This window comes from Tinamus guttatus, unplaced genomic scaffold, assembly GCF_059628265.1.
Source record: "Tinamus guttatus ecotype Peru unplaced genomic scaffold, ASM5962826v1 Tinamus_guttatus_pri_ptg000617l, whole genome shotgun sequence".
NCBI classification, from domain to species: Eukaryota; Metazoa; Chordata; class Aves; order Tinamiformes; family Tinamidae; genus Tinamus; species Tinamus guttatus.
In genome coordinates this window covers 350,818-374,420 of record NW_028289151.1, presented here as the reverse complement: position 1 = coordinate 374,420, position 23,603 = coordinate 350,818, and the positions used below count along the sequence as shown (strand labels likewise).

The following is a 23,603-nucleotide window of genomic DNA, read 5'->3' as shown; positions in this document are numbered from 1 at the left end:
CCGGTCCGGCCCGCGGCTGCAGGATGCGGCTCCTGCCCGGCCTCGTCCTGCTGCTCTGCGCCGGCGCCCCCACGATGCAGGTAAGCGGGGGCGGCGGGGGGGGGCTCCGTTTGCAGCGGGGGTGTCGCCGCCGCAGGGTGACAGCGGCTCCCCCGCACGGCGGCAGCGCTCGGACGCCGGGGCCCCTCCCCAGCCCCGCTGCAGCGCGCGGGGCGGGTGGGCGGCTTTGCCACCCCGTCACCACCCCCGCGGTGTCACCTCCGTGCCCTGTCGTGGCATCCGCCACCTTTCGTGGGGCCCACCCAGATGTCCCATCCCACCCGTGACGGACCCACAGTGATGTGGGGCCAGCGACCCATTGCCCCTTGGGGACCGCCCCAGCGGCTGGGGGATCTTGGTGTCTCTCCAGGCCCTTCCATGAGCAGCCTCCAACCTCATCCCAGGGCGGCATCCTCGGAGCCGGCATGTGCTGGGGCTCAGTGCAGCAGGTGGCACCTGGCTCCGAGCGGGAATGGCTCCAGTGGGATGCTCCATGTGTCCTGGAGCTGCTCCATGAGCACGTGTCTCAGTGGGCTCCCAGCACAATCCCTCTGGAAACGGGACCATGAGCTGGAGGTGCCAGTACCAGACAGGATACAGTGTCCGGGCAGCATCTCCCTGGTCTTGGGAAGGACCCGGAGTTCGAGGGTGGGAGCATCCTCGGAATCCTCCAACACGAGAGTGGGAGGGGATGAGGGCAGTCAGGATGCGGAGGTGTTTGCATCCAGATTCCCTGGATCCTGGTTCCCATGGATGGCTCAGGATTGGGACCGGGGCCTAACATAGTGCTAAAAGCTACTATGGAACTGGAACTGCAACCTGGAATTACAGAGCAATTTGCTCTCCCAACGATGGGAGAGAAGCAGAGGAGATGTCGGGAATGTGTCGCCCCCCATCCCATGGTGCTGCCAGCTGGATGCCAGGCTGGAGCATGGGGATCCCGGGAGAACAGGGATATTGGAGGAGAGGGCACTGCAGGCACAACCCCATCCCCATTCCCATTTGCATCCGTATCGCCATTCCCATTCCCACTCCCATCCCTATTCCCATCCCTATCCCCATTCCCATCCCTATCCCCATTCCCATTCCATACAGCAGTGGCTCTGCCCACATGCACGCGGCGGTGTGCGCCCGTGCCATGCGTGCCCGTCCCCACGCGGTGGCACTGCTCCTCCGTGCCACGGTCGCCACACGGGGACGGGGACAGGGCCATGCTCAGGCCTTGCAGGAGGCTGCGGCTCTGCAGAGGGGAATCCGGTGCTGAGCCGAGCTGCACCGTGCCGAGCTGCACCGTGCCATGCTGGACCGTGCCAGGCTGCACTGTGCCATGCTGCACCGTGCCGAGCTGCACCTTGCCATGCTGCGCTGCACCGTGCCATGTTGCACCATGCCCTGCTGTGCTGCACCGTGCCATGACACACCAAACTGTGCATGCTGCCCATGCAAGATATTGCATGCCACCAAGGTGGGCAATGCCAGGTGTGTCGAGGTGCCCAGGGTGGCCTAGAGGTGACCAGTGAGTGCGGTGGCCTCTGGGGTCATTAGCCCAAAGAGGGGCATCAGGGCAGGAGGAGGGAATGTGGCACCGATGCTCCTGGCCCCGTGTGTGGCCATGGGGCAGGTTCCCTTGTGGCCAGGGCTCCAGTCCCAGCTCGATGTCACTGCTCCTGCCCTAAGGGTCCCATGTCCCCAACCCTGCTGTCCCCGATGCTGCTTTGGGACAGGACACAGGACCAAGAGGACAAGGAGGGGAGCTGGGGAGCATGGAAGAGAACCAGGGATCCAGGAGGGGAGCAATGCCGGGGGGAATAGGGGTCCAGGAAGGGAAATGGGGATCTGGGAGGGGAACCAGGAGACCAGGAAGGGGACAGGGATCCAGGAGGGGAGTGATGCCAGGGGGGAATAGGGATCCAGGAAGGGAACTGGGGATCTGGGAGGGGAACCAGGAGACCAAGAAGGGGACAGGGATCCAGGAGGGGAGTGATGCCAGGGGGGAATAGGGGTCCAGGAAGGGAACTGGGGTTCTGGGAGGGGAACCAGGACACCAGGAAGGGGACAGGGATCCAGGAGGGGAGTGATGCCTGGAAGGGGAGCCTGGAAGGGACCTGGGGATCCAGAGGGGATCCAGGTCCGGTGGGTAATGGTGCCAGACCGTGTCCTGCCGGCTCCAGGATGCGGTCAGAGGGTCCCGGGGGGCAGGCGTTTCGGGAGAGGTCAGCGGCACCCAGCAGGGCCTGGTCGGGAGGTCCTGATCTGGGACCGAACCGGAACCGAACCGGGGCCGGGCTGGCCCGGGGCCAGCGGCGCCGACGTCACTCCGGAGCGGCGCCGGCCGCGCTATAAGGGCGAGCGCGGCGGCGGCGGCTCCGCAGGCGGCGGGGGCGGCGCGGCCGGTGCGCGGCTCGGCCCGGAGGGCACCGGTACCGGCACCGGCACCGGCTCCGGGGGGGGATGCGGCGGCGGCGACATGACGGTGCCGCTGCTGAAGATCGGGGCGGTGCTCAGCACCATGGCCATGGTCACCAACTGGATGTCCCAGACGCTGCCCTCGCTCGTGGGGCTCAACGGCACCGCCGTGTCGCGGGCCGGCACCTCCGAGAAGATCGTGAGTCGCCCCGGTACCGGTGCGGGGGTGGGGAGGGGGGGCGTGGGGAGGTACCGGGCTGCGGCGCTCAGCTCCGGACCGGGGCGCGGGGCTGCGGCACCGGCGGCGGCTCCGGCCGGGCGGCTCCAGGATGCGGCACCGGCACCGGGATCTCCCCCCTTTCTCGCTTCCCGCCCCGGCGAGGCGCATTGGGACCCCCTTTTCCCCCCACCCTCCCGGTGGGGAACAGTCGGGATCCCCCCCCCCATTTCCCGTCTCGGGATCCCGCTTCTCACCCACCCTCCCGGCGGGGAGCAGTCGGGATCCTCCCCCCCCATTTCCCGTCTCCCCACCTCGGGATCCCGCTTCTCACCCACCCCCCAGCAGGGAGCAGCGGGATCCCCCCTCCCGATGGGCTCGGGACCACCCCCCTCCCACGGGAATCGGTGCACTGAGAACCCCCCCAGCGGGGCTGGGGACATCCCCTCCCTTCCCAGGACAGAGTGGGGACCTCCCCGGTGGCGCTGGTGGCCCCCACCGGGATCAGCTGGGGACTCCCGGGTGGGACCCAGGGACCCCCTGTCACCAGGTAGGAGGCACCAGGACCCCCCGGGCTCGGGGACTTCCCTGCTTCCCTGCCCACCCCCTCGGAAAGGCGGGATGCACCGTCACCCCCGACTGGGGCTAAGGGACAACCCCCCACATACAAGGTGCCCTGGGACCCCTCCAGCTCGGGGGTCCCTCCCTGCTCAGGGTGTTCCAGGACCCCCCCCCCCAAGTAGGGCTGGGACCCCCTTCCTGGTCAAGCAGCACCGAGACCCGCAGTGGGGCTGAGCTGCCCCATGGGGCCAGATGCCCCAATCCGAATGGTGCCATGGGGGGGCACCCGGAGCAAGGTGGGGGCTCCCCCAGTGCAGCCCATGCTGGTGCAGCACCGCGTGCCGGGCTCTGCACGGAGCACGGGGCACCCATGGGTCCGGGGTGCCGGCTCGGTGCAGCTCGGTGGCACACGGTGCAGTTCGATGCAACCCGGTGCCGTGCAGTGCAGCTCCATGCAGCTCCGTGCAGCTCCTTGCAACTCGGCGTAGCTCCATGCAGCTCGTTGTTGCAAGATACATCTCCATGCAACTCCATGCAGCTCCTTGCAACTCGGCGTAGCTCCATGCAGCTTGTTGTTGCAAGGTACAGCTCCATGCAACTCCGTGCAGCTCCAAGCAGCCCGTTGTCGCACAGCGCAGCTCCGTGCAGCTCCGTGCAGCTCCGAGCAGCCTGTTGTCGCTCGGTGCAGCTCCGTGCAGCTCTGAGCAGCTCCTTGTCACACAGTGCAGCTCCGTGCAGCTCCGTGCAGCTCCGTGCAGCTCCGAGCAGCCCGTTGTCGCTTGGTGCGGCTCCGTGCAGCTCCGTGCAGCTCCAAGCAGCCCGTTGTTGCACAGTGCAGCTCCATGCAGCTCCATGCAGCTCCGTGCAGCACGGCCGGTGCAGCCCCAGGCCGGCCCATCTGGCGCCAGACGCGTTGCCGGCTGGCGGGCGCCTGCGGCCTCGTGTGCCCGGCGCCACGTGCGCCCGACGCAGCCGCCGGCGCCTTGCAGGGTCATTAGCCCTATGCGGGGGGCAGCGGCCGTAATTGGCTAATCATTAGTTGCTCCTTCGCTCTTCATTGTAAAATCATTAATCACCGTGAAGCGGCGCCGCTAATGTGGCTGGAATGGGCTGCCGCCCACGCACCCGCTGGCCGCGGGTGCAAGGCTGGGTGTGCAAGGGTGTGCGTGCAAGGCCATGCAGAGCTTGGAGTGCCCCCGTGCAAAGGCATGCGTATAAGGACACGCACGCATGCAGGGCCATGCGTGCAAGGCTTTGCACGGGGGTGCATGCACTCATGCAAGCGTGAACACGCACGTGTGCAAGGGTGCGTTGCAAGACATGCACATCCGTGACAGCCACAGCCGGGCGCCGCTCCCTTGCCCGCTCCGAGGCGGCCGCCCGGATGCTCCCATGCTCTGGGAATGCTCCGGATGCGGCTCAGGAGCGGCTGCAGCTCTGCTAAGCGCAGGGGCCGTTCGCTTCCCTCTGCAATAACAGGGGGATTTACTGCGCCCGGGGAGCGTTTTACACCCTCGTTACTTAATTTACGCTTGTTGCACTGGAGATTTGAGAGCGGCATTTAGCTGCCGCCGTGTCCAATAAATCCCTTCCGATGCGAAACACGGAGCTAAAAGCCGGGCGTGCGCAGCGCCAGCCCCGGCTCCTTACGGCAGCGGCTCGTTTAGCGGCGCCGCGGGGAGGGGACGCGTTTGCTCTCGGTTCTCCTCACTAATCGTTATGAATTGCCCATGAAATGCGAAAGGGCCCGGCGCAAAAACGCGGCTTGTGCATGGATGGGCTGGGCTAGTGGAGAGGGATGTGTGTGGTGGGTCCCCCATGGTGGGGTACCCAAAATATTGGGGGTCCTTGTGTTGCTGGGGGGGGTTCCCTTTTGCTCAAGGCCAAGGGATGTCCCTATGGCTGGAGGTGCCCTATTCCCAGGGGTGCCCTATGGCTGGGAGCACCCCTACGGCCAGGGGATGCCCCTATGGCTGGGATTTCCCTATTGGTGACGTTCCAGCTACGTCCAGACAATTCTCCTATGGCTGGAATTCCTCTATTCCCCCTCTATTCGCCTACTGCTAGGAGCCCCAAAGATGCCCTTATTCCTGGGTGTCCCCCTATGACCACATGATGCCCCTATTCCTGGCAATCCCCTTATTCCCAAGCGTCCCTCTATGGCCAGATGATGCCCCTATTCCCGGCAATCCCCCTATTCCTGGCATCCCCTATAGCAGGTGATGCCCCTGTTCCCAGTGATCCCCCTATTCCTGGGATCCCCTATGGCAGATGATGCCCCTATTCCCGGGATCCCCCTATTCCTGGGATCCCCTATGGCAGACACCAATGTTCCAGGTGATCCCCCTATTCCCAGGATCCCCTATGGCAGGCAATGCCCCTATTCCCAGTGATCCCCCTATTCCCAGGATCCCCTATGGCAGACACCCATGTTCCAGGTGATCCCCCTATTCCCAGGATCCCCTATGGCAGGCAATGCCCTTATTCCCAGTGATCCTCCTATTCCCAGGATCCCCTATGGCAGACACCCCTGTTCCAGGCAATCCCCCTATTCCCGGGATCCCCTATGGCAGGTGATGCCCCTATTCCCGGTGATCCCCCTATTCCTGGGATCCCCTATGACAGACACCAATGTTCCAGGCGATCCCCCTATTCCCAGGATTCCCTGTGGCAGGCGATGCCCCTATTCCCAGGATCTGCCTATTCCCAGGATGCCCTATGACAGACACCCGTGTTCCGGGCGATCCCCCTATTCCCAGGATCCCCTATGGCAGGCGATGCCCCTATTCCCAGCGATCCCCCTATTCTCAGGATCCCCTATGGCAGATGATGCCCCTATTCCCAGCGATCCCCCTATTCCCAGGATCCCCTATGGCAGACACCCCTGTTCCAGGCAATCCGGGATCCCCTATGGCAGACGATGCCCCTATTCCCGGGATCCCCCCATTCCCGGGATCCCCTATGGCAGACACCCCTGTTCTCAGTGATTCCCCTATTCCCAGGATCCCCTGTGGCAGGCGATGCCCCTATTCCCAGAGATCCCCCTATTCCCGGGATCCCCTATGGCAGGTGATGCCCCCATTCCCGTGCTCATGGCACCGTCTCCCGCAGACGCTCTTCCAGAGCCCGGATGAGGGCTGGCAGGTCTACACGTCGGCGCAGGCGCCCGACGGCAAGTGCCTCTGCACGGCCGTTATCCCGGTGCAGGGCAGCTGCTCCCGGGACCTGCGCAGCCACCAGCTCCGGCAGCTCACGGAGAAGGTAAGCGGCGCTGCTGCGGTGCTGCCACGCGGCTGCGGTGACACGGGGCTCAATGGCACCATGCATGACGCTGAGGTGCATGGTGCTGCGGTGCTGCGATGTGCACGTGTGGCTGCGGTGACATGGTGCACGATGGCACCGTGCACGATGCTATGGTGCTGCAATGTGCACATGTGGCTGCAGTGACATGGTGCACGATGGCACTGTGCACGATGCTATGGTGCTGTAATGTGCACGTGTGGCTGCAGTGACATGGTGCATGATGGCACGATGCCGTGGTGCTGCAATGTGCACGTGTGGCTGTGGTGACACGGGGCTCAATGGCACCGTGCATGACGCTGAGGTGCATGGTGCTGCGGCGCTGCGATGTGCATGTGTGGCTGCGGAGACACTGTTCTTGATGGCACCGTGCATGATGTCCTGGTGCTGCAATGTGCACATGTGGCTGCAGTGACATGGTGCATGATGGCACGATGCCGTGGTGCTGCAATGTGCACGTGTGGCTGTGGTGACATGGTGCATGATGGCACCGTGCACGATGCTGTGGTGCTGCAATGTGCACGTGTGGCTGCAGTGACATGGTGCATGATGGCACGATGCCGTGGTGCTGCAATGTGCACGTGTGGCTGTGGTGACATGGTGCATGATGGCACCGTGCACGATGCTATGGTGCTGCAATGTGCACGTGTGGCTGCAGTGACATGGTGCATGATGGCACGATGCCGTGGTGCTGCAATGTGCACGTGTGGCTGTGGTGACACGGGACTCAATGGCACCGTGCATGACGCTGAGGTGCATGGTGCTGCGGTGCTGCGATGTGCACGTGTGGCTGCGGTGACATGGTGCACGATGGCACTGTGCACGATGCTATGGTGCTGCAATGTGCACGTGTGGCTGCAGTGACATGGTGCATGATGGCACGATGCTGCGGTGCTGCAATGTGCACATGTGGCTGTGGTGACATGGTGCATGATGGCACCGTGCACGATGCTGTGGTGCTGCAATGTGCACGTGTGGCTGCGGTGACACGGGGCTCAATGGCACCATGCATGATCCTGGGATGCATGGTGCTGCGGCGCTGCGATGTGCACGTGTGGCTGTGGAGACACTGTTCTTGATGGCACCGTGCATGATGTCCTGGTGCTGCAATGTGCACATGTGGCTGCAGTGACATGGTGCATGATGGCACGATGCCGTGGTGCTGCAATGTGCACGTGTGGCTGCGGCGACATGGTGCACGATGGCACCGTGCACGATGCTATGGTGCTGCAATGTGCACGTGTGGCTGCAGTGACATGGTGCATGATGGCACGATGCCGTGGTGCTGCAATGTGCACGTGTGGCTGTGGTGACATGGTGCATGATGGCACCGTGCACGATGCTGTGGTGCTGCAATGTGCACGTGTGTCTGCGGTGACACAGGGCTCAATGGCACCATGCATGATCCTGGGATGCATGGTGCTGCGGCGCTGCAATGTGCACGTGTGGCTGCAGTGACATGGTGCATGATGGCACCGTGCACAATGCCGCGGTGCTGCAATGTGCACATGTGGCTGCAATGACACCATTCATGATGGCACCATGCATGATGTCACGGTGCTGTGATGTGCACATGTGGCTGCGGTGACATGGTGCATGATGGCACCGTGCATGATGCCGTGCTGCTGCAATGTGTACGTGTGGCTGCGATGACACCGTTCACGACGGCACCGTGCACGATGTTGTGGTGCTGCGATGTGCACGTGTGGCTGCAGTGACATGGTGCACGATGGCACCATGCATGATGCCATGCTGCATGGTGCTACGATGTGCACATGTGGCTGCAATGACACCGTTCGTGATGGCACCGTGCCCGATGCTGTGGTGCTGCAATGTGCACATGTGGCTGCAATGACACCGTGCACGATGCCGTGGTGCTGCAATGTGCATATGTGGCTGCAATGACACCGTTCACGATGATACTGTGCCCGATGTCACAGCACATGCCACCATGGTGCACTGTACCAGGCTGTCCTGGGATGCAAAGCCCTGCTCTTTGCTGGTGCTGCCTTCCACATTCAGCTTCAGCTGCAGAGCCACTTGGCTTGCAATGGGATTGACCCGCTGCAATGTGCGGCCACGTCCACCAGCCCGCGAGGCTGCCAGAAAGGTTAAATATGATAAAAAAGCAAGAAAAAAATCGAGTGCACTTTAGCCTGGTATTTTGCATCGGCGCCCTTTTGCTGCAGCAGTGCTGGCGGGAGCCGCCGCGGCCCCGTTCCCCTGCGCAAGCAGCCGCTTTCATTTAATTTCCTCCCGGTCTTTGCACCTCCGTGCCCGCCACAAACCCAATTAAACTTTTATTATAACTTGCCGCAAAAAAAAGCCTCTTAAACAGCTCCCTTTAGGGGCTGCAACCGCACCGCAAACGCCAGCAGGGCCCACGCTAATAAATAAATAAGCGCTTAAGCAACATGGCCACGTTTGCGCCGGTTCGGAGCATGGAAATAAAACAACTCTGCAGCCCGCGCCGGGATTGCAGAGCGGCCGCGTGCGTGATCCGGGGGGCTTAAAAAGCAAATGGCAAGTGAATCCGGAGGGGTTGCAGCATGCGGAGCAGGGATGTCTGCTGCAGGTGCAGAACATCTCGCAGTCCATGGAGGTGCTGGACCTGCGGACCAGCCGCGACCTGCAGTACGTGCGCAACACGGAGGCGCTCATGCGGGGCCTGGACGCGCGGCTGCGGGTGGCCGCCGACGGCCAGCGGAGCCTCAACGCCAGGAGCTTCCAGGTAGCACGCGTTGCATGGAGCGTTGCAGAGCCGTGCGGGCCAAGGAGCCCTGCAAATCCCCTTGCTTTTTTTGGGGGGGAAACCGCAGCGTTTTGGTGGGTTTCCTGGCGCGGCCGCCCTGTGCCCGCTGCAGCCTGCAGGGATTTTATCCGCATTCCCAGTGCTTTGGGACCGGTTCCCACCCTGCATCCAGGGTGGTAGCGGTGGCTGTGCCAGGTTGGGGCGCTCGGGATGGAGCTTCCCCCCGAAGCGGGGGGAAAGGATGCCCGATCCCAGGCATTCCCTCCCCGTTCCCGGCGTTCCCCCGCGGCTTTGCAGGAGCTGAAGGACAAGATGCGGGAGCTGCTGCCGCTGCTGCCGGTGCTGGAGCAGTACAGGGCGGACACGCGGCTCGTGGCGCACCTCAAGGACGAGGTGAGGAACCTCTCGGGCAACCTGCTGGCCATCCAGGAGGAGATGGGCGCCTACGACTACGAGGAGCTGCAGCAGCGGGTGCTGCTGCTCGAGGCACGCCTGCACGCCTGCGTGCAGAAGCTGGGTGCGTGGAACAAAACGACAAGAAAACGTTATTAAAAGCAAACATCTGCATGCAGAGGAGGGACGGCGCGGCCTCACCGTCCCCTCTGTCCCCGCAGGCTGCGGGAAGCTCACGGGCGTCAGCAATCCCATCACTATCCGTGCCTCCGGATCCCGTTTCGGCTCCTGGATGACCGACACGATGACGCCCAGCGCCGACAGCCGGGTGAGTGGAGCGGCGGCACGGGGACGTGGGAACCGCGATGGCTCCGGGATGGGCTTGGGAAAACTGCCCGGCTCCCATGGATGTGGCCAAACTGGGGCTGGTTCCACTGATGGGCGCACACTGGGGTGCATGCGTTGGGGTGCACACACTGGGGTGCAAGCATTGGGGTGCACACACTGGGGTGCATGCACGCATTGGGGTGCAAGCACTGGGGTGCATGCGTTGGGGTGCACACACGGGGGTGCGTGCATTGGGGTGCACACGCTGTGGTGCATGCACGCATTGGGGTGCATGCATTGGGCTGCACACACTGGGGTACAAGCACTGGGGTGCATGCACTGGAGTGCACACACTGGGGTGCACATGCTGTGTTGCATGCACACATTAGGGTGCAAGCACTGGCGTGCATGCATTGGGGTGCACACATTTGGGTACATGCACTGGGGTACAAGCACTGGGGCACACACACTGGGATGCATGCACTGGAGTGCACGCATTGGGGTGCAAGCACTGGGGTGCACACATTTGGGTACATGCACTGGGGTACGCACACTGGGGTACAAGCACTGGGGTGCACGCGCTGGATGCTTCCTTCTGGAGGGCATACACTCAGGTGCTTGCTTCTGGAGAGGGGTGCTTGCTTCTTGGGGTGCAGACACTGTGTGCTCACTCCTGGGAGCACATGCACGTGCATGCTCGCTTCCTGGGGTGCATGCACCCATGTGCTCCCTTCCAGGGATGCAGGGACGGGGTGGTCATTTCTGGGAGCATATGCACCTGCATACTCACTTCCTGGGGTGCATGTACCCATGTGCTCATTCCTGGGAGTGCATGCACCTGTGTGCTCACTCCTAGGAGTGCATGCACCTGCATGCTCGCTTCATGGGGTGCATGCACCCGTGTGCTTACTCCTGGGAGCACATGCACCTGCATGCTCGCTTCCTGGGGTGCGTGCACCCGTGTGCTCCCTTCCAGGGATGCAGGCATGGGGTGCTCATTTCTGGGAGCACATGCATCTGCATGCTTGCTTCCTGGGGTGCATGCACCCGTGTGCTCCCTTCCAGGGATGCAGGCATGGGGTGCTTATTTCTGGGAGCACATGCATCTGCACGCTCGCTTCCTGGGGTGCATGCACCCGTGTGCTCCCTTCCAGGGGTGCATGCACCCGTGTGCTCACTCCTGGGTGCACATGCACCTGCATGCTCGCTTCCTGGGGTGCATGCACCCGTGTGCTCCCTTCCAGGGGTGCATGCACCCGTGTGCTCACTCCTGGGTGCACATGCACCTGCATGCTCGCTTCCTGGGGTGCATGCACCTGTGTGCTCAATTCCAGGGGTGCAGGCACCGTGTGCTTACTCCTGGGTGCACATGCACCTGCATACTCACTTCCTGGGGTGCATGCACCGATGTGCTCCTTCCTGGGAGTGCATGTACCTGTGTGCTCACTCTTGGGAGCACATGCACCTACACGCTCGCTTCCTGGAGTGCATGCACCTGTGTGCTCACTCCTGGAAGCGCATGCACGTGCATGCTCGCTTCCTGGGGTGCATGCACCCATGTGCTCCCTTCCAGGGGTGCAGACACCTGTGTGCTCACTCCTGGGAGCACATGCACCTGCATGCTCCCTTTCTGGGGCACATGCACCCGTGTGCTCCCTTCCAGGGGTGCAGACACCACGTGCTCACTCCTAGGAGTGCATGCATCTGCATGCTCACTTCCTGGGTTGCATGCACCCATGTGCTCACTCCTGGGAGTGCATGCACCTGCATGCTCGCTTCATGGGGTGCATGCACCCGTGTGCTCCCTTCCTGCGGTGCATGCACCCATGTGCTCACTCCTGGGAGTGCATGCACCGGTGTGCTCGCTTCCCGGGTTGCATGCACCTCGGTGCACTTCTTGGGTGCCCGCCCCGCGTTGGGGCTCCCCTTTCCACCCGAGCGCCCCGTCTGCAGCTCGAGCAGCCCCGAGCCGGCGGGCAGAGCCCTCCCGCTCGAGCCCCAAGCCCCGCTGCCCGCCCGCAGGTCTGGTACATGGACGGCTACTACAAGGGGCGCCGCGTGCTGGAGTTCCGCACCCTCAACGACTTCGTGACGGGGCAGAACTTCGTGCAGCACCTCCTGCCGCACCCCTGGGCCGGCACGGGCCACGTGGTCTTCAACGGCTCCCTCTACTACAACAAGTACCAGAGCAACGTGGCCGTCAAGTACCACTTCGGCTCGCGCAGCGTCCTGGTGCAGCGCAGCCTGCCCGGCGCCGGCTACAACAACACGTTCCCCTACTCCTGGGGAGGCTTCTCCGACATCGACTTCATGGTGGACGAGAACGGCCTCTGGGCCGTCTACACCACCAACCAGAACGCGGGGAACATCGTGGTGAGCCGCGTGGACCCGCTCACGCTCGACGTGCTGCGCAGCTGGGACACGGGCTACCCCAAGCGCAGCGCCGGCGAGGCCTTCATCATCTGCGGCACCCTCTACGTCACCAACTCCCACCTGGCCGGCGCCAAGATCTACTTCGCCTACTACACCAACACGTCGAGCTACGAGTACACGGACATCCCCTTCCACAACCAGTATTCCCATATATCCATGCTGGACTACAACCCGCGCGAGAGGGTGCTCTACACCTGGAACAACGGCCACCAGGTCATCTACAACGTCACGCTTTTCCACGTCATAAAGACGTCGGGAGAGCTGTGACCCCTCCGGACCACGCGTCGGAGCCGGGCAGCCTTCCTCTTCCTCCTCCTGGTCCTCCTCATCCTCCTCCTCTTTCTCCTTGTCTTTGTCTTCCTCCTTCTCCTCGTCCTCCTTGACCTTCTTCTTGTCTTCGTCTCCCTTCTCCTCCTTGTCCTCCTACTCCTTTCTATCCTCATCTTCCTCCTCCTCCTGGTCCTTCTCTTCTTCCTCCTTGTCCTCGTCTTCCACCTGTTCCTCCTTGTCCTTCTCCTTGTCTTCGTCCCCCTCCTCGTCCTCCTTGTCCTTCTTCTTGTCTTCGTTTCCCTCTTCCTCCTTGTCTTCCTGCTCCTCCTTGTCCTCATCTTCCTTCTCCTTGTCTCATCTTCCACCTGTTCCTCCTTCTCTTTCTCCTTGTCTTTGTCTCCCTCCTCCTCCTTGTCCTCCTGCTCCTCCTCGTCCTCATCTTCCTCCTTCTCCTAGTCCTTCTCTTCTTCCTCCTTGTCCTTCTCCTTGTCTTCATTTCCCTCCTCCTCTTTGTCCTCATCTTCCTCCTCCTCCTGGTCTTTCTCTTCCTCCTCCTTGTCTCCCTCCTTCTCCTTGTCCTCCTGCTCCTCCTTATCCTTCTCTTCCTCCTCCTCCTTCTCCACCTCCCTTTCCCCCTCCTTGTCCTCCTCCTCTTGTCCTTTCCCTCCTCATCCTCCGTCTCCCCTTCCTTATTCTCCTCCCCATCCTCCTCCTCGTCCTCGCCTCTATTATTTTTATAATCCTTTTCCATTTGTTTCTTGCCGTGGTCGATGGCGCATGGATCTCGTCTGCCTTCATTCGAGCTGACCTCAGTTTGTTTGGTTGGGTTTTTAATTTATTTATTTTGATGGCAAATAAAACCAGTCTCTTTGACATTTGATGCAGCTGGTGCTTTTGTTTTCTTATATATATATATATATGTATATTTCCAAAGCATTTTTACTAACTGGCTTAGGGATGGCAGGGGAGCCAGTGCCGGTTCCGATCCGGCTGGTTCCGCTGTCCTGGTCTCGGTTCCCTTCCTGGCCCATTCCTGGTCCTTGTCCCCATGGCAGCAGCTTTCCCAGGTCTTGTCCATGGAGCACCAAGAGGAGGAACCTGGGCATTTTCCCAGGGAACCGAGGGGTCGGGACCATCGTTCCCTCTGGAGGGATGGAGAAGGAAGCAGAAGGGAGGGACACAGGGATGGAAAACGAAGCAGGATGGAAGAATGCAGGGATACAGGGATGGAGAAATGGAGGGAGGAGGCAGAGGGATGCAGGAGGCAGCGGGTTGGAGGGATGGAGACGGCACCTGGAGGGATGGATGAAGCCAGAGGGATGGATGAGACCGGAAGGATGGATGAAGCCAGAGGGATGGATGAGGCCGGAGGGATGGATGAGGCCGGAGGGATGGATGAGGGACCACAGGGAACAGACAGGCAGCTCCTCCCGGCATTCCTGCCCGGAGCTGCAACCCCCCCTTCAATATTTACCGTGCGATTAAAGCTAAATCCAGGGGCACATATATATATTTTTTTCATTCCTCTGTGCCACAAAACGAGCTATGAATAAAACTTCCCTTGCGCAGGAGAGGATTTATTTATGAGTTTCAGCTGCGATTTGCTCCAGGAGGGCCCTGCGCCGGGAAGGCGGGAATGCAGATGAGCCGCCGCTTGCAGCCGGGAAGCTGCCGATATAAATTTTCCCTCCGTCTCCCCCCGCATCCCAGGACTGGCATTTGTTATTTTATTTGGATTATTCCAGCGCTGCTTGTTCTCCGAGGAAATCAGCATTGCTGGGAGCACGGGGCTCCTTCCGTGGCGGAGATGCCGGATCCATAGGGAAGATCCGGGGACACCAACCCCATTCCAGGACCATTTCCAGGCAGAAAAAGGCCCATTCCCTCCTCGGCCTTGGAAAGCTGCCGCCAACCCGGAAAAGCAATTTCCCTTCATCTTTAATTAATCAGTAGATGCTAATGAAAGCAACGTGTTTCCATGAAGACCTGGGATTCCGGAGTCCAGCCCAATTTCACAGCAATATTTGGAAATTAAACTGATAAATAATAAATGTTCACTGTTAATGAACTAATTTAAAATGGAGATTGGCTTTTTTTTAAGTTTGCAACTTTTTTTTTTTTTTCTCTCAGGAAAGCAATTAGCTTTCCTGGGAAGAGAATTAAGTCGCTGAATAGTAATCGATTCATTTTATTAGCAAACGGAGAGACACTTTAATATTTATCAGTTTATTGTTCAGAAATCATCTGGAATAGAAATGCCCCTTTCCTCTGTGAACCTCCACCTCGGATCCCACGCAAAGTTTCAAGAATTCAATTTATTAGGGGTATAAATTTATAATGGCCTAACTTGCTACACAGATGGAATATATATTGCTAATGTAATTTTCCAAACCAGTGATGAGCGTGTCTGAGGGATTTTTTATGGCAAAGTAATACAGTTTAATATATCGCCGAACAGCAAAATATATTAAATATGTATATGAAACACATCAGAAAAAAAAATAAGAAAACCTGGGATGATGGATTGTCCTTGGGCATGCCGCTGTGCCGGGGCGGTCTCGGCATTCCCGTCCATCATGGGAATGCTGCTCCGCTTGGATGCCAGCCCTGATCCTGATGCAGGAGGACCCATTTCATTCCATGTGGTTCCATCCGGGAAGCACTGCCGGGGCCAGGAATACTGCTGGAAGTGAAAACGTTGCAAGGCCTGGGAATCACCTCTGGGGCTAGGAATGCCACCGGGAATGCTGGTGGGGGACAGGAATTACCTCCGGAGCTGGGAAGCGGCACCAAGGCCAGGTTGCCCCGATCTGCTTCCCGCAACAGCTGCAAACAATCCCAGCTGCTTCCCGCTCCGGAGCTCCACAGATCCCACCTGCTCCGAGCGGGAACTGCCGGCTCCTCCTCCAGGCCGGGATATATCAGGCCCGGCAGAGCCAAATCCCAGATCCTGCTGGTGTCCAAGATGCAGTGGGGAGAGGGCAGCGCTCGCCCCTTCAAGCAGAGGAAGAGCCTGGGTGCGTCCGGGTCGAGTCCTGCCGGCACCGGCGCCGGATCCAGAGCTCACTCATTCCTGCCTTTCTCTTTTGCAGCTGCCAGGATGCACGAAGTGACGGAGATCCGGATAAAGTACCCCAATAAAATCCCGGTAAGGCGCCGTTCCCGCAGGATCTCCTGCCATTCCTTGCCTACTCCCTAAAAAAAACCCAATATGAGCCACAAAGGTCCCTCTGGCTCCATCCCAAGGGTGCCAAAGTGCCTCCCATCCCTGGGAGATGCCAGCGGTGGCCCTGGAGCACCAGCTTGGTCCCCATGTCCCCAAATCCTATGGGCCTCTTTGCCCTGGTGCAGGTGGTGGTGGAGCGGTACCAGAAGGAGAAGAACCTGCCCGCCTTGAACAGGACCAAATTCCTGGTATCCCAGGACCTGCCGCTCTCCCAGTTTGCCGTCACCCTGCGGTAAGGGGCCCCACGCTGCTGCATGGCTCATTAGGGCAATTAGCGGTGCTGCAAACGAGCCACGCTTGATTGCAGGAGCGGGTGGGTGATCCCTGGGATTGGGGACGGAGCAGGGAAGATGCTCCGGCTCCCGGGGGTCTCCTTGGAGCTGCGGCTTCCGTATTAAGTGACCCGTGGTCCCCGGCAGGACCCGGCTGTACCTGGCATCTTCCCAGACCTTCTACCTGTTGGCGGACAACCGCGCGCTGCCCAGCATGACGGCCACCATGCAGGAGCTCTACCGCGAGCACCGGGATGAAGACGGCTTCCTCTACCTCACCTACGCCTCCCAGGAGGTGTTCGGCCATCCCACGGGGAGCTGAGGAGCATCCCGCCGGGAATGGCCCTTCCGGAGCGCTCGGCGCCCATGCCACTTCCATGGGTGACACTTGGTCACTTTTCCTGGGATGGCGGCTGGGGCATTTTGTGGTCTAAGTTGCATCCGTTCTAGTCGCTCCTTAAATTTCCAAGACTCGGAATAAAGAAAACAAGATGGGATTCTTCCTTTTGGTCACCTCGGGGGACACGGAGCCCCGAGGTCTTGGGCGTTATCCAAGGCTTCTCCAGGGGGATAGGAGAGGGAAAAGGCTCGGGAAGCAGCCTGGAGAGCTGCCTGCAAAAAGCAGCTTCCCAATCCCTGGTCCGAGCCTGGTACTGGGGACAAAATCCCAATGGGGACCTGAAATGGCAGCAGCGACTGGCAGTGCTCGAGTCCGAGCGTTGCCGTGAGCCGGATGCATCCGCTTCCCGCCACGGCAGCCGCGAGACACCTCTTAAATATTTAAGGCTTCCCTAGTGATAAAGTGCATTGTCACGCTGGGTGAATATTTCATGCACGTTTTATGTTAAAATGTTAATAAATACGCTCTAAAATTAGCTACCGGCGTCAGCCCTGACAGCGGGAGCAGCCGGGTAGGGGACACCGACCTCCGAGCTGCATCACGCTGGGCTGGCAAACCTCATCCGAGGGGCGTTTTCCAAGGAAAGGAGGAAAAGCAGAGCAAAGAGGGGCTGTTTGAGCCCAGGGCTCTGGCTCTCCCCATCCGTCCCCATCTGTTATCCTGATGCTGGAGCTGCAGGTGTTGGGAAGGGGCTCCCCACACAGGTGCCGGGTGTTTTTATTATTATTATTATTATTATTTATTTTTTTTAGATGTGTATTTAACGTGTCAGCCTGCAGCTGATCCGCACGGATCCGGCAGTGCTTCCCGGCAGAGGGAAGGGGCTGGCGGCGGCGTTTGCACCCCCGGCGCACGCTGCTTTTCCTAGAGCATCCGATGCCTCCGTTAACTTGCAGGGAGGAATAACCTGGAACAAGGCGGCTCCGAGCCCTGTTCCCTGGCACGTTCCTGCTGCTGGAGCAGCCTCTTCTCAGCGTGTCCTGGTCCGGAGCCACCGGGATTTCATTTGGGAAGGGATGGGGAGCAGCGTGCGCGTGCTCGTTAAAGGCAGCTAATAGCCCTATTAACCCTTCTGTCCTTGGTTCAGGAGACAGATGGGTGGCTGGATGGGACCAGATGGGACACACAGCTCATCTCTAAATTAAAGGGCTTTTTAACGATGGAAGCCGCCTGAAATCACATCTCCTTTCCCTAGACTCATTCCCGACTCCGGTCCCGAACCCTCCGCTCTCCCTTTCTCCTTCCCAGGATCCCAGCAATGGGGCTCTGCTGGCTCCAACAGCCTCCTCCAACCAACTCTCCCGCCTTTTAACGCTCGGCACTAACTTCACATGCAAAAACAACCCAAAAAGGAGATTTCCAGCAGCAGGAACGTGCTCAAATCCATATCCGAAGGGGCTCAGGAGCCCTCCGCAGTGTCGCATCCCACCAGGTTGGAAGCGGATGATGGAGGCTGGTGGCCGCGTGTTTTATTTACTCCCAGAAAATCCATAAAACCTGTCAACCAGTGGGAGACAGGAAGCCGATGGACTTTTCCCCAAGCCGTTTAGCCCGCTAAAATGCCATTTGTAATCGCAAGCCACCCATAGTAGTACAAATATAATTACATATTTATTGCCAATATAACTCTGAGTTAATTATAAGGCAACTAATTTTCTCAGCAGGGGCCAGGAGTACTTTGGTGTGAGAGCCAGCTGTAATCCCAAGCACGTCCTTTTCCACCCCATTTCTCTAATAAATCATGCAATATCGGTGCATTCCCTAGAGCAAGAGGGGATGCCTGTGCAGAGGCCCTTTGGATGGTGGCAAGAAGACCTGGACAAGCATGGGATAGGGATGAGCCCGGGATGCACCCTGGCTCCTTCCAGATGTGCTGAGGCCACAGCTGCACCTATGGGCAGGATTTTACCTTTTTTTTTGCTCATCATTAAGATTCCCTTCACGGCGCGTTCGTTAGCAGGTAAATACCTACTGGCGGGCTCTTATCGGACAGCAGAATTGATGTATCTTTGTTTGGTAAATTATGCTTTCATCGCTGAAGATGCTGTTTGTGCCACAGCGCTGCTCAACACATTGGCTCCTGATTATATTCCGTTCCCTTTGTCTAGCCCCTGAATGGATATTTTCCATGAGAGCCGCAATAATGAAGCCAGACCCAAATTGAGGTGATTAAGCTCTCACTTAGTCCTGCTTCCTGATGGTTTTTTGTCCCCATCTAAAATTCCTTTGCTCCTTGCATGAAGGGGCCGCCCGTTATTTTATTTTACTCCTTTCTGCTCCTCCTGCAGGAATGCTGCATCCGGAAGGTTTCATAATTGAATCTTAGGTGATTAAGAAGGTAGCTAAATGCTTTCAATCATTTGCTTCCTGGTCCTCCTTGAAAGCTCTCAAGCTACCAGTTTCCCCCTAAGTCTTCCCCTGTTTTAATGAGGTTTTTCTGCACCTTGTTGCTGCAGTTGGATGGTCCTTTTTGATGCACGGAAACCTTAAAATGCGGAAATTTAAGTCACAAGAAGTGCCTTGCTCAACACCTTGCAGTGGAGTGGTCATTGCAGGATGCTCCTGCATGGGGAGTCACCACATCCTTAGGATTCCCCACAGCTCCTCCCTTGCAGACAGGTCTCATGAGGCTTCCAGAGGACCCAATTTTCCCTCTTCTCCTCCAACAGATGCACTGGGAGCTGCTGCATCCCCTGGAAGCCATTCCAACTTCCATAGGGAGAACCAGGAGGGCCCTGCAGCTCCCTGTGCAAGCGGAGTGCTGGAACAGGGATGCAGGAGCAGGGAGCCTGGCCACGACGCTCCCCCTTCTCCAGAGCCATTCGTTCACCTTTATTTATCCTGGGATCCCCCCAGGCTGTTTAATTTCGGAGCTAAATCCAGGTTGATCCTGCAGCGGTGATATTTCCTGCCCGCATTCCTCCTCTTCTCATTACTTTAGATTAAAAGTGATTTCACTGCAGTCACATCTCGCACTATTTATAGCCGGCGAGAGGGAATATTTCATGTGCGAGCAGGTCGGCTGGCAGGTCCCGCATCGTTGGGAGGCTGGAAATGCAGCTCCAGAGGGAAAATCCCTGCATCTCCAAGGGCTCTGCAAGCAGACGGAGTCCAAACCCATCAGCACGCTCCAGATAATAGGATGAGCTTCCCTAATGGAAGCTCATGAGGAGGAGGAACCTCCTAGGAGCCCGGCCTCATCCTCGGATGCTTCATTAATGATCAATGGGCAGCTGCAGCCCTGGTGCTGGAGGTTTATTTTATCCCAAATGTTTAAAGTTGGCTGGGAATGGTGAATTTTGGTCGCTTTGCTGATCTAAAAGGTTGGCTGCAATAAGAGTGGAGCCTCTGGCACAACAGCGCCAAAGAATGGGGCAAAAACCTTCCTAAAAGGCTTCCTAAAAGGCTTGTTGTTTCAATCCAGAGCCCTGGGCATTGAACCAAGGCAGATGAAGGAGGATTTGGAGACCACCAAAGATGAAGCCGTCCTAATGTTGTCAAATCTGGGATATTCCGGAGGAATCCGTGAGCGGAGCAGCCTGATAAAGGCCAGGGCAGGGGGGAGACGAAATGAGCAGCAGAAAATGGGCTGGAATTGGGGATTATCGAGAGTGATTAGGATGGGGAGGGTGGATGGGGCTGCGTGGGAGCCGGGATCTCGCTCCTGGGAGAGCGGGAGCTCGATCCGGCGGGAATGACCCCACAGCCCATGGGAATAGGGCATCTCCAAGCTCCATCCTCCGGGAAGGACTTGGCTCCGAGCCCCCCCCACCTTCTCTCCGGCTGCATCCAGGGGCAAACGCCGGAGCTGGAAGGGATGCAATTGGGAAGAGGCGCCGGCAGGATCACGCTCTGGGGCTCAGGGTGATTTAAAGGCAGAACAAGCTGTTAGCACGAACACGGAAAGAGGAGAATTGAATTCTCCCCGGTTCAGAGGGAGGAACCGGGGGCGAAAAGCGGCTCCTGGAGCCGGCGGCGCCGGTGACTCAGCCCCGCGGCGCGTGCGCTGCATGGGAAGGAGGCTGGGACGGAGCGGAGCCGCCGCCGGCTCCCCCAAACTGTCCCCGATTCACCCCAAAGCGGCGGCTTCTCCCCACTGCCGCGTCGGGGCGTCCGGCTGAGCGATCCCGGGGTCTGCTCCGTGTGGATGAACGGAGCGGGTGGCTCCGAAGCACCGGGAAAGACCTCCCGGCGCCACGAGGATGCTCCAGAGGAGCCGGGTTGGGAGAAGAGAGGATGGGAGCTAATTCATCCTAAGGAGCGGAGCAGCCTGGCCCCGCTCCGCATCCCAAGCTCCGTTTTCCGCCTTGCTCCGGGTGGAAGATGCAACCCCCACCCGGCCCTGGGCTTTCCAGTAATTCCCAAGGTTCCCTCTGTGCCTGCCCATCCCCTGGAACAATCGGAGTTGTTTTGCTCAAATTAAGGATCCCTCCAGGACCATAACCTGGCTCCTGCTCCGTAGATTTACAGCTGCTGGAGAGGGATAAAAATGCTGCTTTGACGCCGAGTGCTCCCAGTAGGAAGCCTTGATGTTTGGGTAATTTTGTTATCCATGCACTAGTGGCCCCCTCCTGCTGGTTTGGCTCTTGCAGCACTTTGCATAATAAATAAACCAAAGGAAGGGAGGAATTTCTGCCCCTTTCATCACCACGAAGGCTCCCGGGACTCAGATGCCTCCGCTGGAAGAGGGCGAAGCGGAGAAGCCAGAGGGATTCCCTGTGTCCTGCTCGGAGAGGGACCAGCGCCAGGTTTGTCACCGGCTCCTGCACAAGCAACGCGTCGCTCTCCGCTCTCTATTTGCACCAAAACACGGCCTGAACGCGCTGCTCCGCTGCATAACAGAGCTGCAGGGAAGGAGAAGCCTCTGGACAGATGATTTTTGTGCCCAAAACATCCAATCCGGATGTTTTTTTGTGCCCAAATACAGTGCGAAGGAGCTGCCCAAGCACCCAAGGCCACCAGGGACTTCTCGTCCCGGCAAATCCCTCCTGCTTGCGGATACAGCGGGATCGCCAAGCCAAGCGATGCCCTAGGTTGAAATCAGCCTCATGACGTTGCTGAAAAGCCACTAAATTGCAGCCGCGCTCTCCAAGCCACGGGGAGATGCAGAAGCACCTGCCCAAGCTCAAAGCACCGGCGCGTTTGCCCAGAATCCCAAGGCCTCATCCTGCCGGAGCCGGCCCGCTCATTCCGCATTAGCAGCACATTCCCTGGAAGTAATAAAAGCCCCTCAGGTCATTAATATGGAAATGTATTCCCGCTCCACGGCGGCGAGATGTTTGTGCAGATTGGAAGCAGCTTGCCGAGCTTCGCTTCTGAATGCGCGGACATTAAAGCCTCCCATTACAATGTTGATGATTTCTTCCCTTTTGATGAATAGCCTGCCATAAATAGACTCTGATTAATTGCGGCTGCACTTGGAGGGCTGGAAATGCATCATTTGCCGCTATGGATCGGGATAATGGTCATCATTCGCCTTTGAGAGCCGTTCAGCAGGAGAGGGGCTCGGAGCCGCGGGGAAGCCAGGTGGCTGCTGCGAATCTCCGCGCCAGAAAGAGCCTTGGTGGCTCATGCAGCTCCCCACAGCGCTCTCGGGGCTGCATCAGTTGCTAATTGCTGGTTATTTCCAAGTTCGTTTGCGTTAATTGCCCCAAATGGGGCACAACAGCAAGCCCTAAATGGGGCAGAATGGGCCAAGGGCTCTAAAAGGACTAGTGGGACAGGAGAAATGAAGGCCAGGAGGGCACGAACTCGCCCCAAACCCACTGCCTGAATCTATCCCCATATTGGCACGCATGTCTGTGCATGCACACACGTGCACACGTGCATGCACACACACACACACGCCTGTCCATGCACATGTGTATGCCTGTGCATGCATGCACCCATGCATGCACACACGCTTGCCCATGCACATGCATGTGTACATGCACACACACACACGTGCCTGTGCATGCACACATAGCTTCCTCGACATGCACACACATGTGCCCATGCACACACACGTGCTCATGCTCACGTGTGCCCATGCACGCACAGGAGTGCTCATACACGCACACAAGTGCTCATGCACGCACACACGTGTTCCCGTGCACACACACATGTGTTCCCATGCACACACACACACGTTCCCGTGCACACACAAGTGCTCATGCACGCACACACGTGCCTGCGCACACGTGTTCCCATGAATGCACACACACGCGTGCCTGTGCCTGCACACACGTTTCTGTGCGCGTGTTCCCATGCACGCACACACGTGTGCCCGTGCATACGTGTTCCCGTGCACACGCACACATGTCCCCATGCACGCACACACATGTTTCTGTGCACACACAAGTGCTCACGCATGCACACACATCCCATGCACACACACAAGTGCTCATGCATGCACACACGTGTTCCCATGCATGTGCACACATGCGTGCCCATGCATACGTGTTCCCTTGCACACACGTGTTTCTGTGCATGCACACAAGTGCTCAGGCATGCACACAAGTGCTCACGCATGCACACACGCATGCCCATGCATGCACACACGTGTTCTCATGCATATGCACACATGTGTGCCATGCATACGTGTTCCCGTGCACACACACATGTTCCCGTGCCTGCACACACGTGTTTCTGTGCATGCACACAAGTGCTCATACACGCACACACGCATGCCCGTGCACGCACACACGTGTCCCCATGCATGTGCCCACACGTGCCCATGCATACGTGTTCCCGTGCACGCACACATGTCCCCATGCACACACACATGTGTTTCTGTGCACACACACAAGTGCTCACGCATGCACACACATGTTCCATGCACGCACACAAGTACTCATGCATGCACACATGCATGCCTGTGCATGCACACGTGTTCCCATGCATGTGCACACATGCATGTCCATTCATACGTGTTCCCGTGCACGCACACGTGTCCCCGTGCACGTGCATATGTGTTTGTGCACATGTTTGTGCACACACAAGTGCTCATGCATGCACACACGCATGTC

At 58.9% G+C, this 23,603-nt stretch overlaps 2 protein-coding genes across 4 annotated transcripts; both read left to right on the top strand.

Annotated features, from left to right (window-relative positions):
• Nucleotides 1-33: 33 nt before the first annotated feature.
• Nucleotides 34-12,711, top strand: OLFM2 (olfactomedin 2). Of its 3 annotated transcripts, none has more exons than XM_088535137.1 (6): nt 34-80; nt 6,335-6,484; nt 9,099-9,254; nt 9,573-9,792; nt 9,890-9,996; nt 12,018-12,711. In XM_088535137.1, exons 1-6 carry the CDS (start codon nt 75-77, stop codon nt 12,693-12,695), a joined length of 1,317 nt encoding a protein of 438 aa, XP_088391263.1. In that variant the 5' UTR covers nt 34-74; the 3' UTR covers nt 12,696-12,711. The 3 variants fall into 3 exon arrangements, with proteins under 3 accessions (XP_088391263.1, XP_088391262.1, XP_088391261.1); XM_088535136.1 differs by lacking the exon at nt 34-80 and adding an exon at nt 2,471-2,644 and having other exon boundaries at nt 9,105-9,254; XM_088535135.1 differs by lacking the exon at nt 34-80 and adding an exon at nt 2,471-2,644.
• A 2,952-nt stretch (nt 12,712-15,663) lies between these two features.
• Nucleotides 15,664-16,518, top strand: LOC104575531 (microtubule-associated protein 1 light chain 3 gamma). Its single transcript, XM_010222870.1, has 4 exons — nt 15,664-15,715; nt 15,791-15,846; nt 16,050-16,156; nt 16,344-16,518. The coding sequence occupies exons 1-4, from the start codon at nt 15,664-15,666 to the stop codon at nt 16,516-16,518; spliced, it is 390 nt and encodes a 129-aa protein (XP_010221172.1).
• The last annotated feature ends 7,085 nt before the right edge of the window (nt 16,519-23,603 follow it).

What these genes read in the sequence shown, in the direction of transcription:
- OLFM2 (XM_088535135.1), top strand. Translation starts at nt 2,507, where the DNA reads ATGACGGTGCCGCTGCTGAAGATCGGGGCGGTGCTCAGCACCATGGCC. An exon ending in CGCCTGCGTGCAGAAGCTGG is followed by an intron (nt 9,793 to 9,889) that starts GTGCGTGGAACA and finishes CTGTCCCCGCAG; the next exon opens with GCTGCGGGAAGCTCACGGGC. An exon ending in CGCCCAGCGCCGACAGCCGG is followed by an intron (nt 9,997 to 12,017) that starts GTGAGTGGAGCG and finishes GCCCGCCCGCAG; the next exon opens with GTCTGGTACATGGACGGCTA.
- LOC104575531 (XM_010222870.1), top strand. Translation starts at nt 15,664, where the DNA reads ATGCAGTGGGGAGAGGGCAGCGCTCGCCCCTTCAAGCAGAGGAAGAGC. An exon ending in CAAGCAGAGGAAGAGCCTGG is followed by an intron (nt 15,716 to 15,790) that starts GTGCGTCCGGGT and finishes TCTCTTTTGCAG; the next exon opens with CTGCCAGGATGCACGAAGTG. An exon ending in CAGTTTGCCGTCACCCTGCG is followed by an intron (nt 16,157 to 16,343) that starts GTAAGGGGCCCC and finishes GGTCCCCGGCAG; the next exon opens with GACCCGGCTGTACCTGGCAT.